The sequence below is a fragment of the Monopterus albus genome, unplaced genomic scaffold (assembly GCF_001952655.1).
Source record: "Monopterus albus unplaced genomic scaffold, M_albus_1.0 scaffold16.1, whole genome shotgun sequence".
Taxonomy (NCBI): domain Eukaryota; kingdom Metazoa; phylum Chordata; class Actinopteri; order Synbranchiformes; family Synbranchidae; genus Monopterus; species Monopterus albus.
Genome location: NW_018127896.1, coordinates 496,135 through 507,454, shown reverse-complemented (window position 1 = coordinate 507,454; position 11,320 = coordinate 496,135). Strand labels below are relative to the sequence as shown.

Genomic DNA, 11,320 nt, shown 5'->3' with positions numbered 1-11,320 from the left:
GCTTCTACTAAATACTGAGCAAAGGGTCTGAATACTTATGACCATGTGATATTTCAGTTTTTCTTTTTTAATAAATCTGCAAAAATGTCAAAAATTCTGTGTTTTTCTGTCAATATGGGGTGCTGTGTGTACATTAATGAGGAAAAAAATGAACTGAAATGATTTTAGCATATGGCTGCAATATAACAAAGAGTGAAAAAATTTAAGGGGGTCTGAATATTTTCCGTACGCACTGTATGCAACTGGGCTACATGAATCTTTGATGAAGCCATGTTCCCCACTCTTTCATTTAGTTGACAAATGTAAAGGTTCATATGCTTGTACTGTATGTATGAGAAAATAGCGACAAAAAATTTTGTTTCTAGAATGTTATTAATGGAAGTAATTTTCCTTTAAGGTGCAAAGAGTATTGGTATCGATGGAAAAAGTACCATAAACTAATGGTATTGTATCGATAGGAAAAACGCCGGTATCGTCCATCCCTAGATACAAGCTTCAAACTCGAAGAGGCATTTTCCTTGGACCACTGCTTCGAAGCTTGCTTTCCTGTGGAAGAAGACACGTGACCGATGACGTCCAAAGCAGAAACGGCTTCGGACCTCTGACTGAATGAAGTGACTGGTTCAAACAGTCCATACTGCTTCGTAACGCGAGACCTTATAGCGCGCTATACACATGACAGATCGTCCCTTGGAAAGATGTGAAGATCCTCTGACCTACTGGAACAGGCACAAAAATGTTTACCCACGTTTCTTTTCGCCAGCCTCATCAGTGCCATGTGAATGTGTTTTCGAAAGCTGGAGAAGTTGTCAGCAAGAAAAGACACGGGCTCAGTCCAAAAACAGTGGAAAAAATAGTTTCTCAATAAAAATCTTTGAATCTCCATCCCATGTACATAATCACACCCTGTGCTAGTTACATAAGCACACCCTACCATCCTAGCGCATCCTCAGTTTCCCCAAGCAGACCTTCTCCCACCTACTACACTACATACAGTATGTTTATAGAATCAACCAACCGATCAATCAATCTTTACAAAAGTGTGTTTACATTATTCACACAAAGCCTAGTTACACCCATCACATTATTCAGACATTGTTTTGCTGTCTCCTATTTCACCACTAGATGTCACTGAAACAAACCTTTGAATGAATGAACCCATGTTCGATAAAATTGATGAAGTGGTTCGATACTGGTCCATTGCTTCATTTGAACATCACTAGTTTTCCCCTGCTGAGATGTTCTCCCAGTTAAAACAGCTTCCATCAGCACAACCCCCATCAGCGGTCAGGGCTAGCAAAAGGCCAGACTCACGTTAAGTTACTAAGGGGAAACAGCTTGATGAGGAAAAATGCTTCAACACAACACTGACAAAAATGGCTTGCAAAGCCTTTGTCTGGGGCCAGGACTGCTCCGTTGTGCTGTGATCACTTATGTAGCTAGCTAACTGCTGCCCTGCTGTGGAAGTGCAATGGGCTACAGTGACTTCTGTGTCCTGTTTCATGATGACCATGCCTCTTGGATGTTCAGAAGAGAAAAAAGACAGAACAATGAAGACACATATATATTTGGTTTGTGGTCTGGAAATATTTAGTTTATAAATTGCGTCAAAAGGTCAAGTGTCTGCAATACCGTGATGTCCGAGATACAGTGAGTCTAGGTTACTGGTGTTTCTCTATTCAACAACACTGCCCAGGTGTGACAACAAGAGTGATGTGACAGTAGGAGGCTCCTGCTTGAACATCTGTGGTTGTTTAGTTTTTGGATTAGAAGTGGTTATTATGGTGAAATTTATGGCAGAAAATTAGCTAAAGTAAGTAAGTAAGTAAGTAAATTTTATTTATATAGCACCTTTCACAGACAGAGTCACAAGGTGCTTTACAAAGTCAAAGGATAAAAAGAGATAAATAATGAACATAAAAAGTACTCACAATATAAAATGAATAAACCCAATCAATTAAAAAACTGTCTAAATAAATGTGACTTCAGCTGTTTTTTAAAATCATCAACAGATTCGGCCATACGTAGAGTCAAGGGTAGGGCATTCCACAGTCTTGGAGCTACGACCTGAAAAGACAGGTCCCCCCGAGATTTAAAACGAGTTTTGGGGACCACCAAAAGAGGTTGGTTTGCAGACCGGAGAGTATGTTTGGGTGAGTATGGGGTCAGCAGATCAATAATGTACTGAGGCACCTGCCCATGTAGTGCTCTAAATGTCAGCACTAAGATTTTAAAATCGATTCCAGCTTTGACTGGTAACCAGTGGAGCGAATACAAAACTGGGGTGATATGAGCTGTTCTAGAGGTTCCTGTCAGGAGCCTCGCAGCTGCATTCTGGACCATCTGAAGACGATTTAAAGTGGACTTATTACAACAGGTAAAAAGAGAGTTGCAATAGTCAATGCGTGAAGAAACAAAAGCATGAATAATCATGCAGACAACATTAGCAGAGCTAATGCTAAAAAACCAAAGCTGTCCAGGATCTGGAAACACGGCTTGGCGTTGGTAGGTGGTTCCTGTTGAGCGCTGTGGGAGCAGACTGGATTTTTAGGAGGGGGCCAGGAGCTAAAACAAAGTGTGTTCACACAGAGGGTCTGGCGCTACTGGTGCTCTGAGGAAACTAATGAACTTTGAGCATACAAAGGTGTAAATGTTTTCTAGTAGAAACTTAAATTAACAACATAAAACTAATCAAAAAATAATCATATTTTGTGACCTTTAATATAGGTTGTACTGTAAATAGTGATCATATGAATATACTGATAAATTCTGACCTGAGAGTCTCCAGTTTACAGTCTGGATTCCCCAGTCCAGCAGAGACCAGCTTCACTCCAGAGTCCAACAGGTCATTGTTACTCAAGTCCAGGTCTCTCAGACTAGAGGACTGGGAGCCAAGAATTGAGGCCAGAGCTTCACAGCTTCTCTCTGACAGGTTACAGCTGCTCAGTCTGGAGAGGGGAAAAAAATAGGGAAAATAAAAACATGTCATGAATTATTTATTTTTTAGCCATTTGAAAAGACAGTTGCAACTTCTATGATGAACAATAAATCCAACTACCCATGTACGTACAGAGCTTTGTTGGAGGCTTTGACCACAGGCAGCAGCCTCAGAAGAGCCTCCTCTGAAGCAGAGTATTTCTTCAGGTCAAACACATCCAGCTCTTTGTCTGATGATGACAGTAAGATGAAGACCAGAGCCGACCACTGGGCAGGAGACAGTTTATCTGTGGAGAGGCTTCCTGATTTCAGGAACTTTTGGATCTCCTCCTCTAGAGAACGGTCATTCAGTTCATTCAGACAGTGGAACAGGTTGATGCTTCTCTCTGGAGACCGTTCCTCACTGATCTTCTTCTTGATGTACTCGACTGTTTCCTGATTAGTCTGTGAGCCACTTCCTGTCTGTGTCAGCAGGCCTTGTAGGAGAGTCTGATTAGTCTGCATTGAAAGGCCCAGGAGGAAGCGGAGGAACAAGTCCAGGTGTCCATTTGGACTCTCTAGCGCCTTGTCCACAGCTGTCTGGTAGAAGAGTGTCTCTGCAGATTTGCCTTCTCTTGTTCCAGACACCTGGGAGGTTGTTTGTTCTTCTGCCAGCAGATTGACTCTAGATGAAGTGAAGGTCAGATGGGCATGAAGAGCAGCCAGAAACTCCTGAACAGTCAGATGGACGAAGCAGAACACCCGGTCCTGGTACATCCCTCTCTCCTCTATAAAGATCTGTGTGAACACTCCTGAGTACACGGAGGCTGCTGTGATATCAATGCCACACTCTGTCAGGTCTGACTCATAGAAGATCAGGTTGCCTTTCTGCAGCTGCTCAAAAGCCAGTTTTCCCAGAGACTTAATCATCTTCATGTTCTCTTGACTCCAGTGTGAATCTGTCTCAGACGTTCCATAATACTTGGCATTGCCCCGTTTTAGCTGAACCACCAGGAAGTGGATGTACATCTCAGTCAAGGTCTTGGGCAACTCTCCTCCCCCTCCTGTTTGCAACACAGCCTCCAGAACTGTAGCAGTGATCCAGCAGAAAACTGGAATGTGGCACATGATGTGGAGGCTTCGGGAGCTCTTGATGTGGGAGATGATCTGGCTAGCCCGCCAGACATCTTTGAACCTCTTCCTGAAGTACACCTCCTTTTGTGGGTCAGTGAATCCTCTGACCTCTGTCGCCATGTCCACACACTCAGGAGGGATCTGATTGGCTACTGCAGGTCTTGTGGTTATCCAGAGGCGAGCAGAGGGAAGCAAGTTCCCCCTGATGAGGTTTGTCAGCAGCACACCCACTGAGGCAGACTCTGTGACATAGACGACCTGGAAATTTTCAAAGCTGCAGATTCCTCTGGTTTCAGTAAAGAAATGATGAACCAGTTCCACCAGGCTGAACTTTTTCTCTCTCAGCACATTCAGCTCTCTGAAAGTGAATGGAAATGTGAAGTGGATGTCGTGGTTGGCTTTGCCTTCAGCCCAGTCCAGGGTGAACTTCTGGGTTAATACTGTTTTCCCAATGCCAGCCACTCCCTTTGTCATCACTATTCTGATTGGTCCATCTCTTCCAGGTGGGGGTTTAAAGATGTCTTCCTGTCTGATGGTTGTTTCTGGTCTGACTGGTTTCCTGGATGCTGTTTCCATCTGTCTGACCTCATGTTCATCACTGACCCCTCCAGCCCCTCCCTCTGTGATGTAGAGCTCTGTGTAGATCTGATTCAGAAGGGTTGGGTTTCCTGCTTTAGCAATCCCCTCAAACACACACTGGAACTTCTCCTTCAGGTTGGACTTGAGTTGGTGCTGGCACATGGTGGGGGATTCTGAATGAGCACAATAAATAAAATCAGTGTTGTGAACAGTAGCCAAAAGGAGGCGAGGAATGGGCGGTATGTAAAATGCCCCTGATGTAAAATGTGCTTCAAAATTATCTAATTTTGAAGCACATCTGCACATAATGAGGCTTATGGGTCATTAGCAACTGTGCCAGCTGCAGTCAAGCTTTTAAACAGTAATGAATTTAATGCTTTCCTGGATCTAGGAAGTTCAGCCACCTTTTATACTGTGGACCTTGAAAACAGCTAAATGGAAGAGCAAAAAGAAGAAAAACAAAGATCCCTCTGAAAACCACCGCACAAGAGAAAACTGTCAACACTGGCAGGCAACATGGGCTGGAACAGCCTGGAGGAAGATGACTGAATGAAGCCTGCACCCAAAAGGAAATCCCAGATTCAAAGAAACACACTCCTACATTACTGAGTTTGAAGGAGGGTTAAATTAACCCATACTTAAGGTGGATGATTAAAATAGAGGCAGTGGACCATATGTTATTCGAATTTGGTTGGGATGGCACATGGATACAGTTTAAGGAGATGCACACAGTTCAGTAGTTAACACTGATCAATCTGTCTGAACTTCTACAAGGAAATGAATGAAGAGAAATCGCCACTGTCAACAGAACAACCGATTGCTGGCAGAGCATCGAGTTCATCATTCATTTAAAAATTCTGTTTTTGAAAGTGTCCAAATTTCATATGGAACAACTTGAGGATATGATCAGCAAAGCCATGGTAAGGAGGCGCCATGAGATCAGCTGCCCCAAGAAGTAAGGTACTGATCACATCATAGGTAAGACATCCAAAAAGTGTTTACTTGCTCTATGGAATAAACTTCCCTGAATCATGAACTGCTTCAAGGACCAAACCTCACTATGACATTGCTGGGGTTTGTTCTCTGTTTTCAACAGGAGAAAGGTAGCAGACACAGAAGAAATGTAGCAGGAAGTTATGACAGCTCCACATGACTCCTACTTAAATGCATAGCACAAGACACCGTAACGTGCAGGAAGACATGTCCACACCAGGGGTTCTCAGACTTAATATTCGAAGGTTTGAATCTGATTTCTATTCAAGGTCAAAGGTCAAGAACCATTAGTGACAAGCAAATGACTTTTATTAAACTTGCTTATAATTTACAAGCAACGTACACTCAGCCACTTTATTAGGTACAGCTGTACAATCGTAAGTCTTTCAATGCAACACTTCCACCCTAACATCTGTTTATGAATCCCAAAATGTTTGTTTTTTGTAAAATTGCCATAAAGGCATAATATATTTTTATTGTTGAGGCCATAAAAGGTGGCGTTGTATTGGACTGCATTATATTCAGAGGTGTTCCTAATATTCTGACCCTCTCATGTATGTAGCTGGGCAGGACAAAACTATAAAGACACCTCTGAATATAATGTGATCCAGTTCACCACCACCTTTAACTGTAACCTCAATAAATAAACATAGAATTGAACTTATACCTTTATGACAATTTCACCAAAAACAAACATCTGGAGCTTCAGAAACACAGATGTTAGGGCAGAAGTGTTGCGCTGAAGAGTGTACAATTATGCAGATGTACATAATAAATTGTCCTGTGAGTGTACATTCAAGTTTAAGGCAGTCTGAAACAAAACACAATCAGCCCAGTGGGAAAAAATGCCATAGTTTGAGTGTCTGAGGCTTCAGCAGCAGCTCTCTCTTGCTGTGCCACAGATCTCACAAACAACTTGTTTGTTGATTCATAGGAAGATTTGAACTGCCCAAGTTTTGCTGTCCCCAGTCTCTGTGCAAATCAAACCCAAGAGCCTCGAGCTGGATTGGGGCAAAATAAACGTGTATTTCTCTGTCCACTAGTCTTTGAAAATGCAGTTTTCTTGGTCAACTTTTATTTTCTTTGCACATTTGGATAGTGATATCCTCAATGCACTGGTGATGTAATGTACGCTGACAGAAGATGCCGAAGTCTACCTTTCTCACGCCCGAAGAACAGAACGTGAACGCCTGTTAGCTGTTAGCTAACCTGGTGGCCTGCTAGCCGACACTTGAGCCCTGGCTCTTGTTGCTGTAAAGCATCATACGCCGGCTGTTAACGTTGTCGTGACAACGATGTCACACAGGGAAACAGTTATATTTAGCCTCATTCTCAGGCCAGGATCACTGTAATAATCGTCAGATAGACTATATTCTACAAAACTAACAGTTTATTGATGTGTATAAAACATTTTCTTCAAAGTAGGAAACATATACTTCATTACATTGTATTGTTGCATTACTAATACAAGGTGTGAGCTGGGTCCACATTTACCTGCCATGCAGCCCGGACGTTGAGAAGCCCTGGTTTATACAGTTATTTCCTCTAAAGTTACCGTATATCTACAATATCAAAACATGGAAACAATGTAATTATCTGAACTTCGGGAGCAGGACCTGATCCAAACTACACCTCTTCCATTCTCACACTATTTAAACTCACCTAACCATCATACTCCTGCTTCTCGTTCTCATCATTTCACTTTATAATCAATGAATAAATACATTTATGTATTTATAGAACAACAGTTTGAAAATGTGAGCTTTAATTTTTTTCCAGTCTTGTCTTTACAGAAAAGGTCTTACTGCTCTGCAGACAGTCAGCCAGCTCCTCCTGCTTCATCCCCCTCAGGAAGTTCACCGTGATCTCCAGAAGTGCATCTCTGATCCTCCTCCTCCGCTCTTCATCTACACCATCCAACACCACCTCATCCTCCCTCTGATGCTCTGAGCCTTCTGGGTAATCCGGACTCAGAACCTTCTGCATCTTCTTCAGCTCCGTCTTGACAAAAGTAACAATGTTGTCCTCCAGCAGCTGGAACAGAAAACTCAGTGAATGACAGGACCCCAGTGAAACCGTGGAGCCAAACATCAGATCCCTGTTGGACAGACTGACAATCCACTGGTCTACAAAGTGCAGCATGGGGACGACTGTGAACGGAGCAGGCATGACAGTAGTAGTTGTCCATGTACAGACCTTAAATATGGATTCCAGCTGTGTGTGATGCTGCTGGGCAGACAGACCGCTGGGACCCTCTGAGCTCTGCTGGTCCACTCTGTGGAGGAACCATGAAGAATTAGTTCACACTGTGTCTGTGCACACAGAGACCAACACAAGGTGAAGGTCCAGTAAGTGATGTCTGGATGTGAACAGCGACTCAGACAACTCCCTGTAGTGGTAAAGCTTTACTGGTCCTACTGGTCCCACTGAGAACCAACAGTTGCAGCTGCTTGGAGCTCTCAGCTCAGGGTTTGTCTAGAACAACAGCTCTGACAAACATCTTTCCGTCCCTCACTGAACACTGCTGAAGTGTCCTGGAGCAAGGTACCTTGAAGCACTGTGAGCATCTGAAACACCCTCACTCAGTGACTGCTCAAATGTGGGGAGGCGACAAAGTCTGTTGGGTTTGAATTCAACTTTCGGCTCTTTTTTCATTCTTCGCACGACTATTTCTGTCATTTTACACATGACAAAACCGAGGTCAACACTGTGAATGTCTGCCACGACAGAGTAACAAGTTATCTCCATATTTCAACCAGATCATGTAACATGAACCAAACTGTGAATGTTGTGAACCGACCCACCCCTAGTACAAATGTGTTATTTCCTTGAATAACTGGACTCTCACTATCAGTTACAACTTACATCTGATCAACAGGTGGAGGTTGTCCTTTAAAATCAATGCTAATGTCTCTCGACCAGTCGCTCTTCATGGACACGCCGCTGGGTGCAGGAGAGTTTGGTTTCTGCTGCAGGATCCTGAAACAAAAACAGAGCTGACAGATGTGCACAAAGGAGAAAAACAGATCAGTCTTTTAATAAACTAACTTTTTGTCTGTTTTAAATTGTTCCCTTCCATCAGCAAGTGCTCTGAAAGCAAGAGGATATTCCATTGACTGGTCACTCTTCAAGGACACACCGCTGGGTGCAGGAGATTCTGGTTCCTGCTGCAGGATCCTGAAACAAAAACAGAGCTGACAGATGTGCACAAAGGAGAAAAACAGATCAGTCTTTTAATAAACTAACTTTTTGTCTGTTTTAAATGGTTCCCTTCCATCAGCAAGTGCTCTGAAAGCAAGAGGATATTCCATTGACTGGTCACTCTTCATGGACACACCGCTGGGTGCAGGAGATTCTGGTTCCTGCTGCAGGATCCTGAAACAAAAACAGAGCTGACAGATGTGCACAAAGGAGAAAAACAGATCAGTCTTTTAATAAACTAACTTTTTGTCTGTTTTAAATGGTTCCCTTCCATCAGCAAGTGCTCTGAAAGCAAGAGGATATTCCATTGACTGGTCACTCTTCAAGGACACACCGCTGGGTCCAGGTCCAGGTCCAGGAGTCCCTGGTGCCTGCTGGTGCTTCAGCCTTGAACACAACACACACAGAGCTGTGAGTGTGAAAGCTGATGTTGCAGTGATATTTGGTGCTGAGCTCTGACATGGAGAAGAGTCCTGGACAGGTGGAGATCCTCATCTCACCTCTGAGCTGTGCTCTGGTTCTCATGGTCCATATGCAGACTGGTTTCAGAGGGAAGGCCTCCGTCCTCTCTGTCCTCACAGCAACTCATAGCAGAGCCCACAGCTTCACACCAACACAACAACCTGCCGGGATAGATTATACATTATTTCCCATCACCCCCCACAGTCACATGACAAACACGCAGAGCTCTGACTGGAGGAATGCTATCACGCTTCAGGACAATACTACAAACACTCCTCTGCCAGGTCTCGTGGCAGATATCACAGTCTCACCTGTAACGGTTGATCACTGACACAGTCCTGCACGCACTGATGTATTTTATTGGTACAACAGGAGATGCAGTAAACCAGCTCCTGGAGAGACGTTACTCTGTGACAGAGGATGTGTTTACTGCTCAGAGGATAAAATGAGCGGCTCCACAGACGCCTGCTGTTGAATCAGATGTGTTTAAACAGTAATTAGTCCTTTTTACTTTGGCCACCTGTCACATGTAGGTTGTTTCTGTTTAGCATTGGCCTCATTTTCATTTAAAAAAAATGTCAATTTTTTCTTTTGTCACCGTTTTCTAGAACAGAGTATTATACCATATTTTGTTTTTTCTTTTGGTTTCCTTCCAGTTAGTGTTTTAAAATTTCTTCAACACTGAAAATGTTCTTCCTTGTGTGGTCTATGTCCAGTTAGAGCCAGCAGCAGCAGGTCCACTTACCCAGAGTCAAGGGGACAAAAGGGATAAATAACACAAAGATTACATGCTCCACTGTAAAAGGCGTCCTCAAATACTGTTTCAAACCAGGTCACTCCAATTCAACCGTTGTGCACTAAATCCTCCTTCATAGTGTTCAAACCGTTTCAGCACTCTGGAGCCTGTCAGGTGTTTCTCTGCTCATGTACTGTATCAATGAGGGCACAGTAAATAACAAACACCTCTTTCTAGGATGCAATAAAGTTACACTTCGACTGCACCAAAAGCTCCATCCTCCGAAGCTGAATCCACACCTCTCTGAAACAGCCAGATGTGCTGAGAACAGTGTGACCTGGCGGTGCAGATGACTCGGAGGCTCCCTAATGGAAATTTTAAAAGAGTCTGGAGAAATAAAGAGTGAACAACCAAGCTGCCTTTGTGCATTTTATTTCTTGCAAGAAGGTTCAGTCAGTCATACAGACTGTCCTGCAGTCTGCAGAGCGAGTTACCAAGAAGAAGAGTAACAGTCAGGTTTTTTATAACACTGGTCAGCTGTCATCCACTTAGACCCAATCAGAGAAGTGTCTTAGGTATGTGGCCTTCCCAGGCGCCCAGCAGCTGGGCCAGAGGCCAAGCTGTGTAGACAACAGAGGGTATGTGAATCAGTAGAGACAGGGTGTATGTGTGTATAGATGTGTGTAGGTGGGTTTAGGAACAGAATGTGTGTGTAGTGTCTGAGGGAAAAGCCAACAGTCTGGGAGGAAAGAAAGCAGAGCTAAAGTACAAATACAGAGATAATATATTATACTTTCCATTTACCCTTCACCTAAGACTAGGGTGTAAACAATGTTACCAAAACAGTTATACAGACACAAGTTTCAAGTATGAGTCAAGTCAAGAATCTTTATTGTCATTATGCATACCACAACGATTTTTTTTCGGGCAGGCTCGGCAGACCCAAATTTACATTAAGACATTGTGTAATTCAATATAAAACAATGAACAAATAAAAAATGGATGTATGGGACCTAATCAGGTCAGTAGCATGTTGGCAGCAAAAGAGTGTAGTAACATTATAAAGTGCAGCTCAGTGCAAATCTCAGTCTTTAGGAAAAGGTGTGAGCATGGGTGTGTGTCTGCAGAAAAACATAGGTTTACTGCACATAATCCTTTAGTTTTCATTCCGCTCCCGTAGCTGTGTGAAGTCCCGTCAGGCGGACTCGGGCCTCGGCAAGCCGAGCCTCACGTTAGTCACTCAGGGTCCAAATACTGTCTTATTCTACTGTACTAGCATGGTTCATCATAGTCAGTTTC

The 11,320-nt window shown here is 43.3% G+C and overlaps 1 protein-coding gene across 5 annotated transcripts in view; it reads right to left on the bottom strand.

Moving 5' to 3' along the window:
* LOC109955801 (protein NLRC3-like) overlaps positions 1 to 11,320 on the bottom strand; it is a 25,144-nt gene that overhangs the window by 13,260 nt on the left and 564 nt on the right. The window contains exons 2-10 of one of the 5 annotated variants that reach the window (XM_020592293.1): positions 9,324 to 9,446; positions 9,067 to 9,210; positions 8,869 to 8,997; positions 8,671 to 8,799; positions 8,488 to 8,601; positions 7,819 to 7,897; positions 7,428 to 7,656; positions 3,071 to 4,802; positions 2,775 to 2,948 (exon numbers count right to left, since the gene is read on the bottom strand). In XM_020592293.1, the coding sequence (XP_020447949.1) occupies positions 2,775 to 2,948; positions 3,071 to 4,802; positions 7,428 to 7,656; positions 7,819 to 7,897; positions 8,488 to 8,601; positions 8,671 to 8,799; positions 8,869 to 8,997; positions 9,067 to 9,210; positions 9,324 to 9,412 (2,819 nt within the window). In that variant the 5' untranslated portion in view covers positions 9,413 to 9,446. The remainder of the gene's footprint in view (positions 1 to 2,774; positions 2,949 to 3,070; positions 4,803 to 7,427; positions 7,657 to 7,818; positions 7,898 to 8,487; positions 8,602 to 8,670; positions 8,800 to 8,868; positions 8,998 to 9,066; positions 9,211 to 9,323; positions 9,447 to 11,320) is intronic. The other 4 variants (XM_020592294.1, XM_020592295.1, XM_020592296.1 and 1 more) reach the window with 4 other exon arrangements.